This window comes from Brachyhypopomus gauderio, chromosome 17 (assembly GCF_052324685.1).
Source record: "Brachyhypopomus gauderio isolate BG-103 chromosome 17, BGAUD_0.2, whole genome shotgun sequence".
NCBI lineage: Eukaryota > Metazoa > Chordata > Actinopteri > Gymnotiformes > Hypopomidae > Brachyhypopomus > Brachyhypopomus gauderio.
This window is the reverse complement of record NC_135227.1, coordinates 3,846,480-3,863,776: the sequence shown is the minus strand read 5'-3', so window position 1 is coordinate 3,863,776 and position 17,297 is coordinate 3,846,480. Positions and strand designations below refer to the sequence as shown.

The following is a 17,297-nucleotide window of genomic DNA, read 5'->3' as shown; positions in this document are numbered from 1 at the left end:
GGTAGATTAATATGGGAAGATGAAGGGAAAGTGTATTATGGGCATTTTTAGAAAACCAGCCACAAACGACTGAACTGTCTCTTATGACGCATTTTTCTGGTTCTTAGTGGTTGCACAGAGACAGGGATAATCTCAATTTGCAGCCTTTGGCCAGAAATAATGGTAAGGTTGCAGGGCTGCCTTAAAGATAGAACCTGCTTTAATTTCTAGTTTCCCTAAAGAAACTAATGCTATAGCTGAGTGGAATGAGCATATGAATAAATAGCTTTAAGGATGATCAAAACATCTATTTTTCGACTGCTATAAGCAACACTGTCATTTCCGTAGCTTTCTTTACTGTCGGTTTGGGAGTTACGCCGGCAGAGGAGAGTAACAGCGCGGACCACTGGAGGCACAGGGGGGGACGGACGAAGACCACAGGCTCCGCCACCCTCCGCCCTGGCGCTCGGCCGGGGACCTGGGTCTACGGGGCAGCGCCTCTGCGTAAACCCACGGGGTAGCCAGGGCTCTCTCCCCCATCGTCCCGCACACACTGGTCTCTTTTCCCGACACTGTGGGAGGAACCGCCGTGACCGGCAAAGGCGCAATGACGATAAGAAGCATGCTCACAACAAAAAAAAAAAGAAAATCCCGATACTGGCACTCAGATCTGGAAGGATTGGTACCTGCTATTGAAGCAGTGGTTCGTGCAATATTAGCACTGCATCCCTTCTGTGCCGTTTATCAGACTGGGGCTATTTACATGGCGCTCTAAGGAGGGAAAGTTAATTAGCAAATAAAAACACTGGACAGGTTTGCACGCGTTCACTGGTTGGGAACGTTGTGCAACTGCTCCTAACCCCTTTGTGGGCAATCAGATGTATTTAGGGAGTGAGTAAATATAGATTTAAGAAAAGACCGCAATTCTGCAATGGACTTCAAGTCGACTAGAAACCTGTTTGCTTGCTACTTAAGTATTATTAACCCAATGAGCTGTACAGTTGGCAGAGAGAACTCCGTATAAGTTTTAGTTGATGTCCATGGCAAAATACCAGCATCATTCTGCCACCATTGATTCTTACTGCATTTAAACTCGGACTAAACTTTGATCAGCATGTCTTGATCCGACTCCATGGCTTTGATATGCCTTGTTAGGGTTCACACACACATAGTGTGGGAACCCTATTGTAATTGCTGGTATTTTTCTTATTTTTCTTATTCTTTGTCCCATTTTTTGACCTAAAACGCATTGTGCAGCCTAGACCGTAATGCCTAGAAACCCCAAACTTGGCAAAAAGGTTCAGTTAACTCCAAGGACCAGATTCCCATACAGGGACCCAAATTGGCCTGATGGTGGCGCTATAGCAGACCACATTGACTTTTTGTCCATATCTCCTACACCGTAGGTCCTAGAACCAAAATTCCAGTTCCTATACATTCCTTGACTAAATTCAATAGGACAATTAATATACAACCATTAAGCTCCGCCCACTTAGATTTCGAGTTAATTTGCATAATGTGCAAAATCACACACATTTTTGAGCGCGAACTAGTCCCTGGATTTTTCACATACATGCACATATGTGGTATCAAAACGTTCAGAAGAGTCTGAACTTTAAAATGTATCCAACAAAAATGCTAATTTCTTCACTACCTAGTCAGTATAAGCCAATCAAATGAGGGGGCGTAAATTCAATAGTAAATTTTGCGCATATGGAGCTCTAACTTAAGAAAACTTGCATGTAATGAGATGGCACTTCACAGACAGCTTCCCTGTGAGGGTCTGGGGCAGCTCGCAGAGGTTGCCATACCTCACCTGCTAGGGGGCGCTATAACATGCAAAAATTTGCCCCATGCACTCAGATTGGCCGATCCACATGAAACTTGACAGACATCATCTATGGGCCTCTGGAAACCAGGTCCTAAAGCAGACATGCCATACTTCCAAAATGGCTGACGTAATCGGCCAATCAGTGATCGGCACGCGTTTGACAGGCTTACCATTGGTCGATCTGCACGAAACCTCTTGGGTGTGGACAAGTGCACGCCCCCCATGACATAATCCAGCCGGGTGTCGATTGGCCACTGGGGGGCGCTCTTGCAAAAAAAGCAAGTATATCCCCTACATAATTCCACTTGGGAACATGCAATTGGACTCTTTTGATTCCTTGCAGTAGTGCGAACAACTTTCCCATTACATGGCCTATTAAAAAATGCACAGTTTATTTACAGTTAATAATAGTTTGAAATCATCACTTTTCATACTGCTCCTAGGATTTTCATACTATCATGTCAAGCAAAGTCTTATAATACTCTACAGAGTGTGAAATCAAAAAACAATCCAAAGATTTTGGATTTGAGGACACTTATACCTGCTAAATATTTTTTTAATGGACAGCATCGATACATATAATATTCATATTCTTAAAGCTCTTTCATATTTTATCCAATTCTGACCAAAATGCACAAGCCCATTCAGAATCCCATCCTGAACAAATTTGTCAAGTTTCATCTAAATCGGTTATCGTATGGCTCTACAGTGCAGTATTATTTACAATGCATAAAAATGCATGTAAAGTCCCTCTGTCACCTTCTCCTTCTCACACGCACGCAAGCTGAAACTCACACACACTCAGTCTCTCTCACACTCTCACCCACATTCCCCCTCCCATCTCTGTGCCCTAAGTAAACATTGCTCTGGCTACCTAGATCTCTCTGTGTCTATTAACCAGGCACACACACATACAGGCGCAAGCAGGCCTTCCTATAGCATTCACAATGACACTTCCCTAGCCATACCCACCCATATCTCAGTGACTAACACATGCTTATACAAACTGATATTTGGCTTCTTTTTTGTCTCTCTCTCTCACACAAACACACAGACACACACACCTTTATACCTATATGTATGTATAGTTTCTATGTATACTTATGTATGTATGTATTAGTATATGTTGTCATAGTTTGAGTACATACACTACCACACACACACACACACACACTTCTACCTAAATGTATGTATAGTTTGTATGCATATCTGTCCAGTCATAACAGTCATGTCAGTCCAGTCATGTCAGTCATTTCAGTCCAGTCATATCAGTCATGTCAGTCCAGTCATGTCAGACACAAGTCATGTCAGTCATATCAGTCATGTCATTACAGTCATGCCAGTCATGTCACTCATTCCAGTTATGTCAGTCATATTACTTTTGTTCATCATGCCAGTGATGTCATTTCAGTCATGCCAGTCATATCAGTTATGTCAGTCATGCCAGTCATGTCAGTCATGTAATGCCAGGCTTTGCAGACTACATTCATACTTTGAATACACGGGCAGTCATGTTAGGCGTGCTAGGTGTGCAAGGAGTGAATTAACAAAGCATAGTCTCTGGCACCCTCAATCTCTCTCTGTCTGTAATATACAGGCCCAATCATGTATAGACACATGCAGGCCTTCCTATATTGTTCACATAGATGCAGCCCTAGCCAGATGTGCTATTTCTGTGTCTCCCTTTCTGACACACGCAGATGTCATCACACACTATCTGTAGAGCACACACTGGCCAAACCCAAACAGCTTCTTTTCACTTTTAGGTCTAAAGGACCTTTTGGGCTTCCTTTTGCCTATTGAGGCCAAAATATGCCTATTTGTGTGTGAACCCGCCAATCGCCGCTTGCGGCTATATTTTTTTTTTAAATCTGCTCATTTAATATTTTGCCAGACTGACTCGCCGCTGTGTTAGCGACAAATATTTCGCATATGCACAACTTCAGGACGTATATGTGCAAACAGCACAGCAGGGAGCAAGATGAGGCGTTGGTCTCCAGCTAGATGCGACTTGAACTTGTAAACCTGGGGACATGCCCAGCTAAATTAGTCCTCCTTTACTGCACCTCATTCATCCTTCTGGGAGCGACTCCAAGCAGTTGTGCTGACTAATCAAACCTGCAGAGTGCACAGCGGAGACTGCCCATAGTTCTGCTACATTATGGCCACTTTGTGGTTCTTCAGAGGTGTGTCAGCTTAAGATGAGATAACAGTCCGAGCAACAAGTGCAGAGGTTTTCAGAAAAATTCCCAAGTGTGCATGTTTCTGCATCACACCAGTGCTTCTTGCAGAAGATTTATTTTGATATTTTCGCTCTAAATCTTCCCTTAGCACCCAGACAAGATCTCGCAATGCCATAAAGCATCCCTTTCTCTTGGAAATGCTTAATTGAGATTCAAATTTCTGGTATTTGATGTTTGCTTACCTACTTGTAATGCTGTTCTTTCGACCTCAAAACCTCTGGCAGTAAATATGCAGATTAAGGTCATGTGCAATATAAGATTCATGATTAAAGACTTAGCTGCACTGAAACTCTTAGAAACTAACCATCAAACATACAGTAAATATGTGTCCATCTTCCCACTCTCTGCACATGGTCACATTCCAGAAGACTAAATGAACTTCGGATTGTCTGCATCAGTTCACATTTACTGCTTCAATTCAGATTCACTGCACCACTGCACCAGTTCAGATTCACTGCATTAGTTCAGATTCACTGCACCAGTTCAGATTCACTGCATTAGTTCAGACCAACTAGATTTGAAGTTGTTAACTATGATAGTTTGCTCTTAGATGTTCACAACACATCCACATTAAAATAAATTAGTCCAAAGGCAATTTTTCGCAAACCTGAATTGAGCAATTTTATACCCCTAACACCTTCCGTTCTAGCTAATTCAGCATGAAAAAAAATTATAGCACTATGTTTTCAATTCAGTTTAAAGTAATATATCGATAGTGGCAACTGACAGAATTAATCTTATTCAAAATAAAAAAATATATTACATCTTACACAAAATCAAGGCCAAGCCAGCTTTTTATGAATGCGCAACATTGGTCTATTCTGGTATTTATCGTAGCATAAAGATCATATGGTCATTATCTTTACATAATATAATATTCTACTGGCATATACACCTCTTGGTTTTCATTGAAGCAACTTGTCTGATTCACACCTCATTGACAGCAGTGAGTGCACATTGCCCGTCTGAAGCGAATCCTCACCCACTGATCTCACGCTCAGATAGCTGAAGAATGCTGGGTGGATGTCGTTTATAAAGCACACAGCTCGTAATCTAAGGCTCTGGGACATTTCTGGCCTTTAATTTACCAAAGGGTGTTTCAGAAACGTCATGGAACTGCAGGGGTAATGGAGGGTAAATATATAGATTAAAGTGGGTTTCCGAATTAAAAGAATATAATTTGGTTAATTTCAATGGCACAAACCACCAGGCTAAAAAGCTAAAAGTGGGATTTAACAAGGATGAAAATGTGCAGAATGGGTGAAAGGCTTGACTTCGTTTTAAATAGCTCACTAACAACAATGCACATGAACCAGCAAACTTCTACATTCAGCTACAATAGGAAATGTGTACTTCAAGTAAGGTATGAAGATGCGGCTATGTGATACAGGACTGCTCTGGGGCACACACACACACACACACACACACACACACACACACACGTTCATTGGCCTTTCATTACCCTTAAAGTCACTGTGGACTACATGGGTAATAGTGCATGATAGCATAGAGTACCTGATGATGAATCCACTCCAATACACTGCTGACTTGTGGGTCTGGTGTATTTTGGAAGCAACCTAAACAACAGACCATTCTGATTGTCAGTGGAATCATCTCACAAGTGGTCATGAAGGATAAAGCAAACTTGTTTAAGGTGCTTGAGGTTGAGGTTGAGCTAACTGGTTTGGCACAAGCACAAAGAATTCTTTGTAGGTTTCAAGGCTGTATTTTGGGGCAATCCTTTGAGGTGTGGAAAATTAAATAGAGCAAGAACATATTTCAAAGGCGATTTGTTTGCAATTGTCTGTTCTAAGTTGGAATGTTGGTAGGAGAGGAAGTCTGAAGGGTTTTTTTCCACCAATAGCTGTATATCTACTAAACATAACTCACTGAAGGCATGGGGCCCAAAGTCCTGGGAAGAATGCCCCAGTTAATGGTTTGAGTTTCCCTATTTACCCACAATTTACCCACAACTGCCTCTATTTAGCCACAAATGACCTCCTTTGAATTTATAAACATATCACTACAAATAGCTGAGGTGTCTTCTGAAACCAAAGATAAACACCTTAAAAGTGTGTTCACTTTGTATCTGTACAAGTGTCTAAAAAATTCAATGTTCTTTGTTTTGAAAAACAACGTTCGAATCCACAGATGGTTGCTAAGATTTACCATAAACGCCCCCGCATTGCCCCTCAGACTGCGTTATGCTATTGAAGAAAGAGAAATCTCGGAAGTGACGTTATAATTATGATGTGGGGAAGAAGGGAGAGTCTGAAATGTGGATCCCAGTGGCAAACAGGCCTTCAGCTGTGGTTCAGCTCCAGCACATGCTGAAATTACAGATATGACTCTCGCAGGTTTGAGTTCTTTGGGTCTTAGCAGGGTACAATAACGAGCTCTCAGATTAGCCCAAACTTTCCGCTGAGAAGCTGTCTGCACATCCAGACTCCAGCGGTCTACGGCTGTCTCGGTTTGCTGCTTTTGTGCACAAGTGCACACTTCATTTACTGAATTCATCTGCTGAAACAAATTTGGCCTCTTTCAAGTCTGACTCAAGATACCACAAATATATTTTATTCAGAGGAGAAAAGCAATTTGTAATAAGATATGAAATGGGCAGTTTCATTTGTTAAAAAATTGACAGCTGTGTGGACGACACTCTGGTGGGCAGATCTAGTGGGTTTGATGCTGGCAGGGGTGAATTCAAGACCTATACAGCAGGTAACTGCTCATATCTGCTCATATCAACCCTCACAGCTCAGAATAGCCATTGTTATATGGTGAAGAAATAATACTGTACAAGGGATGATGATCGCCATGCAATAATAGTGTTAGGCAACCAATGCCAGATAGTCTACTTTATGTGAGTTATATAACAATGTTCATCATAGCATATAACCAGAGATGAAGGAAAAATAATGTACAACCCCAACATTATTTATAAATATTAGTCTGTATCGTTTTTCCCTGTTATAAGATTAGGTTTACAGTTTAAATCAGAATTAAGAGTCATAAATGTGAAAATGCCTGATATTCTTAGTATAAGGCATTGTTGTAACACAAAATAATGAAGGGGGATCAAAAACAGTGGAAGGTTCATTTAGCTTCTATTCCAGTAAACGATGTGCTGAGTGGCAGAACGTTCTAGCCACCAGTGTTTCCTCTTCCTCTTCCTCACTCTCGAAAGGTTTTTAATGAACTTTTCTGTTAGTTTTGTTATACTCACCTCATCTACGCTGATCTTCCTGTACACTAATCTCTTGTTGCTGTGAGTTCATGACTGTGGTCTGGCTTCACATTTTACAATTTTTTATTTCTTTATTATTGGGTTCACCAACCAATCAACCGCTGAGTTGCTGAGTGCATGCGCAATGTGTCTGTAGGTTTGGACAGCAACTGAGCTGCATGATAGGCTGCTTGACAATAATTGTAGCCATGAGGTTTAATGTCATGAGAATTCATGCAGGGGGTACACTTCCACTGCTTTTAAATACCACCCCAGAGACGGGCTTCACCTCCGCACACATTTCTAGATACTTGTGTTTGCAACCTTATAATTTCAACAATCAACTCTGCGAAGTCCCCTTCTACCCTCCCATTCATAAAACTCAAACCACCTCTTAGTGGTGCAGTAAGTTTATTGAAAGCTTAAATTTGTAGGCCAATCTAGATGGGTTATCTTTAGCGCTCTCATTCCGCTGTGTCTTGCATCAACCGGCAATTACAACGTGTTCTTCACTTGGGTGTGGGAGATCCGCACTACCCGAGAAGCGAAACCAGAAACATATTTTCCTGAGTCCTGAAATACAAAATGAATCCATCTGTTTTTCCAGGCATTGCTAGAATCATATAGCGCTCAAGAAAGACAGCACTGAGACAGCACATTTCCTAAGGTTAAGGCACTAGCACAGATGGTACAGATCCAAGATGTTTCTTCATTAACGTTTTCAGACTGTCAATGACTGTCATTAAGGTCGTTACAGCAAAGCTGCACTTCCTACACCACACATTCTCAAACTGTCTCAAAATATGCCATATATCTCTATACATTCTTGACAGTGATTTTCTGACTGACATTTTCATGATGAATGTCATGGAATTTCTTAGTGAAGTAACACTCCAGCAATATTCTCAAATCTACTGTATCTGTAGTGTGCAGATGATTTTGATGGACCATAATTTCAATGGGTTTTCCTGTAAAGAAGAAAATAATAGAAAAGTTGTTTGCAGACATGATTATACCGTAACCCAAGACAGACAGCAAGAACTACCCTTAGGGGTCAGTTCTAAGTGTGATTCATGTTGACTCATTTTTCCTTTCTTTCCTAGAGCCATGGTAATCAACCACATGCTATGTTCTTTTCTAGAGCCATGGCAATCAACCACGTGTTGAGTTATTTTCTAGAGCCATGATAATCAACCACATGCTAAGTTCTTTTCTAGAGCCATGGCAATCAACCACGTGTTGAGTTATTTTCTAGAGCCATGATAATCAACCACATGCTAAGTTCTTTTCTAGAGCCATGGTAATCAACCACGTGTTGAGTTATTTTCTAGAGCCATGATAATCAACCACATGCTAAGTTCTTTTCTAGAGCCATGGCAATCAACCACGTGTTGAGTTATTTTCTAGAGCCATGGTAATCAACCACATGCTATGTTCTTTTCTAGAGCCATGGTAATCAACCACGTGTTGAGTTATTTTCTAGAGCCATGATAATCTGCCACGTTCTATGTTCTTTTTTAGAGCCATAGTAATCAACCACGTGTTGAGTTCGGCAAATCTAAATTAGTTTTTAACAAAGCAAACTAATGACCTAATGCCACACCTCTTGATCCATAGCCAGTAAAATGGAATCACATCTGTGTTGTTCACATCTTAATAACGCCCATTCCTCTCTAATAGTCATTGTAAAGGATGTCATCGACCACATCAAAACTTTCAAGTGCAGTAATGACTTCAGCAGACTTCGTCCATCCAAACTATATATTTTACTTTATTCCTGAATCTGAACTGCAAGAGAAAGCCAACACTGAGACTACCCAGAATACCCTTCACTCTGGTTTGTCCCTAATATAGCTAAAAGACATGTCATCAGCACACTGTACTACACGCATGGGGCAAAAAGCTGACAGCACTAATTTTTACATCTAAAAGGAGTCAAGAAAAACACACATCCATCAACTGAATCTACTTTATTTGCCTTGAAATAACATAACCAATTGAAAGACAGCTGCTTTTCAGGATTAGTTTTAAATACAGAAAGCCTAAAATGAACGAACAAACATGAAAAGACTCCACCCACTCCTGCTCTGTCATTAAACTAAATGTTAGTAGCTTTTGGAGTCTCAAGTCTCCCTTGTGGGCTGTAAACACAAACACAGTCGAAAAGAAACTGCTTGCAGTGGACAGGCAGATACGACAACACTCATTTTGAAAGGAGCACAGGCCGATGAGAGTATAGGGCACTTCATAAACCTGGTCACTTACACCATAAAGACAACAGTGGTGGAAGGAGAGAGGTAGTCACGTGTGTAACGTGTGCCGTTCGTCCTCTTTTGCAGGGTGCAATCCAGGCCCTTGCGTTGTCTCACGTGATCTACCAGGGGGATGCAGTGCGAAAGTGAAGGCAACAGAATGACAGAAGGTCTTCTTTCACAAGAAGAGCGTGCTCAAACAATACTTCTCAAGTGTATTTATATTTCATAAGTACAGAGTATGTCGCGACAGCACTTTGGAAAATTACACTTGATTGAGTCTAATTCTGAAAATTGTGGATGCTGAAGCAGGTTTTAGGCAATGGTTAATAATACCTTATGTGTCAGAAATCTCCATCATCTGAAGCCCCGGGACCTTCCACACCTCCTGATATTTCCACTTCATTACTCTTAACACCAATGTGCTTATTGGCATGTAGAAACACACTTTCAAGTGGAAAGCTGATTATATATGTATTACAAAGAACTGCTAAAGATGCGAAAGAAAAAAAGGAAAAGAAAGCGCAAAGATGATTCTGGGTCGCTTTTATGGAGATTTCTATAGAGCAGAAGTACTAGATGTATCATATGTAGCCATAAATAATCAGCTAAAAGAACAGCACAAGCAGATCATTTGCATAGGAGAGTGGTCTAGATTAGAACATATCAGAATATTTTACTGGCTTGTGGAATAAAGGATGATAAAAGGGCAGCTGTTTCAAGAGACACTTGATGAGGAGCATGCTGAGAAACTCAAAAACCATATTCTCCCTTACACTCATTAAAGTACAGTATGGGAATTTGCGCCCCCTGGTGGACGCGGGTGACAAGCCTCATCTGAGCGTGCTCGTACAGCGTTCACTGAACCCTAAACATCAAGCCAATGTGAGATGTATTTTCCAGAGCATCTGTTTATATCTTTATTAGCTGTTTCTAGGTTGAAGTACTTACAAAAACACACAAGTAAAGAACTATAAACTACTATGTTAAAAATAGAGAACGCAATGAATGCTTCACTATACTGCAGACAGACAAGCCAACCATGCCCCAAGACGCTTCTGTATCCACCCTGAGTCCGGAAAGAAGGTGAAATGTGTTTACTGATGGTCAGCGAGTTTATTACTCTTAATCGTGATTGTTGTGATGTAAGACGAAAGGGATCACCAGCTTCTGGTCCTGCCGGTTTAGGCCTTCTACTGGTCCCACCATTTTTATTGACCTTTCTGTGGGAGTGATTGAAGTGGACCAGACAGTCAAAAATGGTGAAAGGTTTATTTAACTCACAACCGCATGTTTAACTCGTGGCCAGATGAGTATGAAAGGTAGTCAAAGATGTCAACATCATTTTTGTGAAGCATGTGTATGTCTGATATGCTAAACATGTGCTGGCAAAACATTTAGTGAGAATATCTTTATATAGAAAGAACAGGCAGTTAAAACTAAAGACTAAATTAATTGTTAGAAGGGGGCATGGTGGTTGGGGTCACTTTATGGGATCTTTAGGTTGCTAAATGCATGACTGTATCCAAATAAAGTTTTGTTTGTTCCAAAAAAAATATTATGTGTCGAAATATAAACAATACGCACGATACATACATAATTTTTTTTTGCATTTAATATCCAAATTCTCAAAACCAGCAACCCCATGTGCATGTGCTAGAATCCATAGAATCTATAGGATATGTATCACAAAGTGCATGTGCAATTACACTTACAACATGCAGACAGATGTAGAATCTTGAATTCATCAAGACACTTTTTACTTATGAAAGGAAATTAGTTTAATCCCAACTAGACATGCTCAAAAGCAAACAGACACACTGAAGTGTCATGCCAAGATTGGGCCGATCTGCCTCCTAATTACAGTGCAGTTAAGAGGGAGGTACTAGAATGGTGGGTGCCTTTTTTTTAATGATGCAGGTCCCAGCTACAGTATAAATAGCATCTCATTGTAGTGGAGGCCAGCAGATGCTCTAACGTGCTCCTTCCTCAAGGATATACAGCAGTGGGGCCACGGTGCTGCTGACTACCAGTACTTTATTTATTAGGAACTCAAGCATGCCGGTACGTATCTCTCTCTCTCTCTCTCTCTCTCTCTCTCTCTCTCTCTCGGGCCTTTACTTTGAGAAACACTAGTCAGTGACAGGTGCAGAGCAATATTCTTTGTGAATTCATTATAATGCTCTTTAAAATCTACTTGCATGTGAGAACAAATTGATCCACATTTCATCTCAAATGTATTCATTTAAAGCAGCCACAAGTTTGGCAGCACAGGTGACAATGTTTTCAAAAAGATGTTCATTCAATTCATCCTGATTGATTTGTTTTCCTTTCAGTCGTTGTGTTTTCTGCATGTTAACCCGTGAAACATACATTCATCTCTTTCAGTCAGAGGAATTAAAGCTGTTCATCTCATCTAACCACATTGCTTGTCTTCCATCCACAGATTTAACCTCACAAAATGGATCTACGAGTAGCAAGTATTCTCCTCCTCCTGGTGGCTCTGGTGACTGCCCATGGCGAGAGATATGTTGTCAAGAAAGTGATGAAGGCACCTCAGTACCAGTCTTACTCAGTCAAAAGCCATGGTAAGAGTGTGTTACCTCAAATATAAATGGGGAGGGAGGATTCATTTAATGCTTAAATTATGCTTATTTACTTATTTTAACTGTTGACATTAAGGTTATGCTCTTAATTTGCATCATGTCTAACAAATAAAGATGCAATTAGTCAGTGAACATAAAACCATATGTCTGAATTTGAGATGCAGTCATCCAGTGGTGTTAGGCCTTCTGTCTTCAGCTCTCAACAGCAGCACAGACTTAAGTTATAACCAGATATTGAGTATATGCATAAAAACGCTCAAGGGACGTTGAGGCTATGGAAGATAAATACAAAATAGAGATTTGAACCAGGAGTCTCATGCATGATCTCTCTCTTCCTCAACTCAAGTCTTGAAGAAACACAGCTCTAAACATTTGAGTGTGTTTTAAGTAGGACCTTATATTTAATGAGAACAGAGAAATAGTAAACTCTCTGTGTGTATTTTGAACTTACCAGTTTATTATCTAAAGACTTCATGCTGGATGCACTGTTTTAGACTAAAACTAGATTTGTAACATGATTCACAGAAAGGAGACATTTGTATTTATCAGCAAGAAATACACAGGACTGTACATATGGTGTAGGATATGCAGATTAGTCAAATGAGTGACTTTTAAAAGATGCAGGACTATATTTTCACAAGACATATGTTAGCAACAAAAACTAAATTTTAAAGCATATGAATTATGTCTGCACTGGAAAAACAGGCTTGAAATGTATTAAAAAGTCATATAATAGGGTGTGTCACAATGATAAACAGGCAGCTGTTTTGGTCCGAATAACCAAACACTGATGCAGTTCACACACCAGTGTGTGACCACATGAAGTCATTCATAAAACACAGGGCTTCATTTCCATTCCCTTGTAATGTAAATGTAATGTAATATGTCTTTAATAATTTTTCAAGAACATAATATATATTAAAGTTACTGAAATATAACAAAGGATCTTACTACACTATACAGGATAATCATTTGTCAAGTGTTACTTGAGAGGAGTGAGGGAGGCTGAAAGTACAATTTTTATACTTTTGATTTTTGATTTTCCAGACTTCCTAAAGACTATAAAACTTCCTTTTATTAGCTAAAAAAAAAAACAACAGTTGCAAAACTAACAGCTAAAGCCTGGTATAATGTTATTCTTCATTTTCTATACTTAGTTCATGATACAGTAGAAGCACTGATGCAGTTAACTCGTGCTTCTGTGCTGGTGAAGGCCGCCACGACAGTCATGTTGCACTTGTTTCTTTTGCTCAACTACCTTCCCAAGCACCTCTGACCAGAGGCTGAGAACCCAGACCAAGTCTCACTCCCAGTGCGATCAGGAATGCCCTTGGGAGTCTTATATCAGACCTACCCATTATTCATCTCAAACGCAGCAGAGAGAATATGTAGAGTTCACATATGATGTATCTTATGGAAGGGACGAATCATGTTGAAAACAAATTACTTAACATAATATTTATAAACATGCAACCCACCCATTAGATGCATGACATGCATTTAAATAATGTAAAATCAGCCTCAAAGGCACTGCCTGGGCCAATGCCTTGCATCATTCTTACAAATAAACATGTGGGTCATACCTGCAAAGGGTGATGGTTGTAAACAATCACTTAACCAAAATAAAAGTAATACAATTAATACAAAAGTAAAGAAGAGAATTGGGATAAATGAACTGCAATCAGGTTATTACTCCAAAGCATGTATTCACTGTTTCATTGCATTCAGGTCAATACAGTTTTATCTGCAGGAGTGTTAAGATCTTTGCAAATGCTGGGATCATATGACATTATCTAAAATATGATAAAAGGTTATGTGTTCTGCTTGAAAAGTATTTGTGTAATGCATTTTGCTTTAGAAGCATATAAAGACATCATGTCTCAACCAACAATTCTGCCACTGAGATATGTTTAAATGTCCTCACAGTGGTTCCTCTGACAGGTGAGCAAGGTCCCCAAGGTGAGCCAGGCCAACCCGGACCCCCTGGACCCCCTGGACCCCCAGGGGAGAGTGCTGAAGGACTGATGGGACCTCAGGGACCACCCGGACCACCTGGACCTGCTGGCTACTCAGCACATGGAAAACCAGGAACTCCAGGTGGGCCAGGCAAACCTGGTATACCAGGTGCACCTGGACATAAAGGAGAGCCTGGCACACCTGGACTTCAGGGACCAAGGGGGGCACCTGGATCACCTGGTATTCCTGGGCCTTCAGGTATATCTGCAGCTGGCAAACCTGGACCAGCAGGTCTGCCTGGATCAATGGGACCAAGAGGAGAGACAGGTGCAAGGGGGCAAGCAGGTGTACCTGGTGTGCCAGGACAGAAAGGAGAGAGGGGGGTTGGTTATCAGGGACCACAAGGTGAAAGGGGACCATCTGGACCTACGGGAGCTACAGGGGCACCTGGTCAGCCTGGTGTTGGTAAACCAGGTAAACCTGGATACCCAGGTGAGCCAGGAAAGTCAGGTTCACCTGGTCGAGATGGTGAACCCGGTGCTATGGGACCACCTGGACAAAAAGGCCAAACTGGAGCGCCTGGAGTTGGATTTGCAGGTAAACCAGGTGAAAATGGTGCTCCAGGTATACCTGGTCCTACTGGTCCTAAAGGTCCTCAGGGAGCCAGTGGAGCACCTGGTGCTCCTGGCATTCCAGGTTACGGTAAACCAGGTGCACCTGGTCTTAAAGGTGATTCTGGTCCCGCAGGTAGTCCAGGTACAACAGGTCAGAAAGGTGAGCCAGGTGCTAAGGGCCCCACCGGATATACAGGTGCAACTGGTCCCATGGGTCCAGCTGGTGCTCAAGGAGCAAGAGGTTTTCCAGGAGAAAGGGGAGCTACAGGTGATAAAGGTGAACAAGGGATCATGGGACCTCCAGGCTTAAAGGGACATAAGGGAGATCAGGGGGTACAAGGTGTTGAGGGCAAGCAGGGTTATCCAGGTGCAACAGGCCAACCAGGCCCAAGGGGAGCTACAGGTGCTCCAGGTAGCAAGGGGGAAATTGGCCATACAGGTGCAACTGGTGCTCCAGGAGCCTCTGGACCTGTTGGACCCAAGGGTGTTACAGGACATACTGGGCCAGCTGGTGAGAGAGGCCCTGAAGGTGCCCCAGGAGCAAGAGGACCCCCTGGTCCTTCTGGGCCATCAGGACCACCTGGTCTTAAAGGTCACCCAGGTCTTCCTGGGCCACCTGGCCCTGCAGGTATCACTGCTAAAGGAGTTTCTGGACCTCAAGGTCCATCTGGACTTCCTGGAGCTGATGGAGCTCCTGGACCCGAGGGACCAGCCGGTCCACCTGGCCCACCTGGTCCTCCTGGCGAGGTTATTTTTGAGAAGGGGCCAGCACCAGGGGCCATCATGGTCAAGACGCCAATGTCTGCATTTACTGTGTCAACTCTGACACCTTATCCTCCCTCTGGGACCCCCATTAAATTTGATCACATTGTTTACAACTCAGACCATCACTATGACCCTGAAACCGGAATCTTTACCTGCCATGTTCCAGGGATTTATTATTTCTCCTACAGCATGCATGTGAATGGTGCAAATGCTCTGGTGGCCCTGTACAAAAACAGTGATCCTGTTATGTTCACCTATGATGAGTACAACAAGGGCTTCCTGGACCAGATGTCTGGTAGCGCCGTCCTTCACCTTAACGAGCAGGAGACCGTTTATGTTCAGATCCCTGATGATGAGGCAAATGGCGTCTTTGCCGCCGATAATGTCCACTGCTCTTTCAGTGGCTTCCTGATTGCCTCTACGTGATACGGTAGTAAAACCGTATCATAACTTCTAAACCCTCTTGCTATTTCTCAAACAAAATTGGCATGTTTAACAAAACAGGCTGTTACTCAGTGTTGAGAAATACAAGCATCTCGACTTGAAAATTCCAAGCAGTGGGTGCTAATTAAAAGGACATTATATAACAGGTAATCAGGGAGAGAACGGCAGTTAAAAGGCCTGAACAGTTATCCTTATTTTCTTTTGAGGGTGAAGAAAGCATGTGAAGTTTAATGATTATTTCATGTCCTGACAATCTCGTGTCATTTTTTTTTTATTTTAAATCACATAGGGTGGTTTAAATTTTTATCTGTTTTTTTTTTTTACCTTGATATTGGTGACTATATTTCTTTATTGGTTACAAAAAGAGAATGTTGCTCCTTGCATTTGACTTGAATATTGTGAAAATGGTCTAACTGATCATAAAGATACATACCAAACAATCAAAACTCCAAATGTGTTATGCATAAAAGATTCCTGTGCTTTATAAACCATAATGACTGAAATAAACTGTCTTAAAGAATTTTTGTCTGCTCTGATGATTTAGCTTGCCAACATAACTGAAAGCAACACACAGTACATAGAAATAACAAGATATTGTATTCAAATGAAATGTAATCAGATTACAAATATTTATCATTGGTGTCATAATAAGTAAGAATAAAATCTTGTAAAGATTTACACACTCATATTTCTAGTCAGTTGTCCATTTCTAGTCCATTACAGTATGGATAAACAAATGCTTTGAACCATTTTAGATTTTTTTTTTTTTTTGTAAAAGCTTAAGTAAAAAAAAAAAAACTGAAACCAAAACCAAATCTGACTGTGCTGACTTAAGCCAGATTTTCGTGGAATATAATCCAGCTGAGCTGAGTGTGTGTAAATAATCTAAACAGCTGGGGTGAGGCAGGGAGTCTCCCTTGGTGAGCAACTAATGCCAGTCCCATCTACCTTAAAAGCAACTGGTTAGGTGGGGACACAAGTCAAACAGAAGGCATCGGGTGGAGTTTAATCAAGCAACTGGTAGCCCCAAACCACAGGCAGATGGAGGCACCACCGCCATGTGAGGAGACTGTGGTCGACTTAAAAGAGTTGGGGTGAGAGGACTTGGTAGGCAGAGCCGTTCCTATCTTAGGGCGACCAATGCTTCTCATCCGTGTGAGAAAAAACATGAAGTGTAAGCCACAGGCTTGAGGCAACCGTCCAAAAAGCACATCCAGCGCACAAACTAGGAACAAGAAGACTGGGTGAAAACACACCCTACTTGTGGCTCCTAGATTAGTGGTGAAGTTAATCTAGGAGTGCAGAAACTGCATGGTTTAAAATTGGCTTTTACTGCTGCGGTGGACTAAAAACACTCCAGTGGTGTCTGTTGTCATACCAT

The 17,297-nt window shown here is 41.5% G+C and overlaps 1 protein-coding gene across 2 annotated transcripts; it reads left to right on the top strand.

The window, feature by feature from the left end:
* The first annotated feature begins 11,455 nt into the window (after window positions 1-11,455).
* On the top strand, window positions 11,456-16,436 carry col10a1a (collagen, type X, alpha 1a). Of its 2 annotated transcripts, none has more exons than XM_076978505.1 (3): window positions 11,456-11,595; window positions 11,978-12,119; window positions 14,079-16,436. In XM_076978505.1, the coding sequence occupies exons 2-3, from the start codon at window positions 11,993-11,995 to the stop codon at window positions 15,896-15,898; spliced, it is 1,947 nt and encodes a 648-aa protein (XP_076834620.1). In that variant the 5' UTR covers window positions 11,456-11,595; window positions 11,978-11,992; the 3' UTR covers window positions 15,899-16,436. The 2 variants fall into 2 exon arrangements, with proteins under 2 accessions (XP_076834620.1, XP_076834619.1); XM_076978504.1 differs by having other exon boundaries at window positions 14,064-16,436.
* Window positions 16,437-17,297: the final 861 nt, after the last annotated feature.

Bases quoted from the DNA above. Each gene is read 5' to 3' on its own strand.
- col10a1a (XM_076978504.1), top strand. From the start codon at position 11,993: ATGGATCTACGAGTAGCAAGTATTCTCCTCCTCCTGGTGGCTCTGGTG. The intron at 12,120-14,063 runs GTAAGAGTGTGT...ATGTCCTCACAG, and splicing joins TTACTCAGTCAAAAGCCATG to TGGTTCCTCTGACAGGTGAG.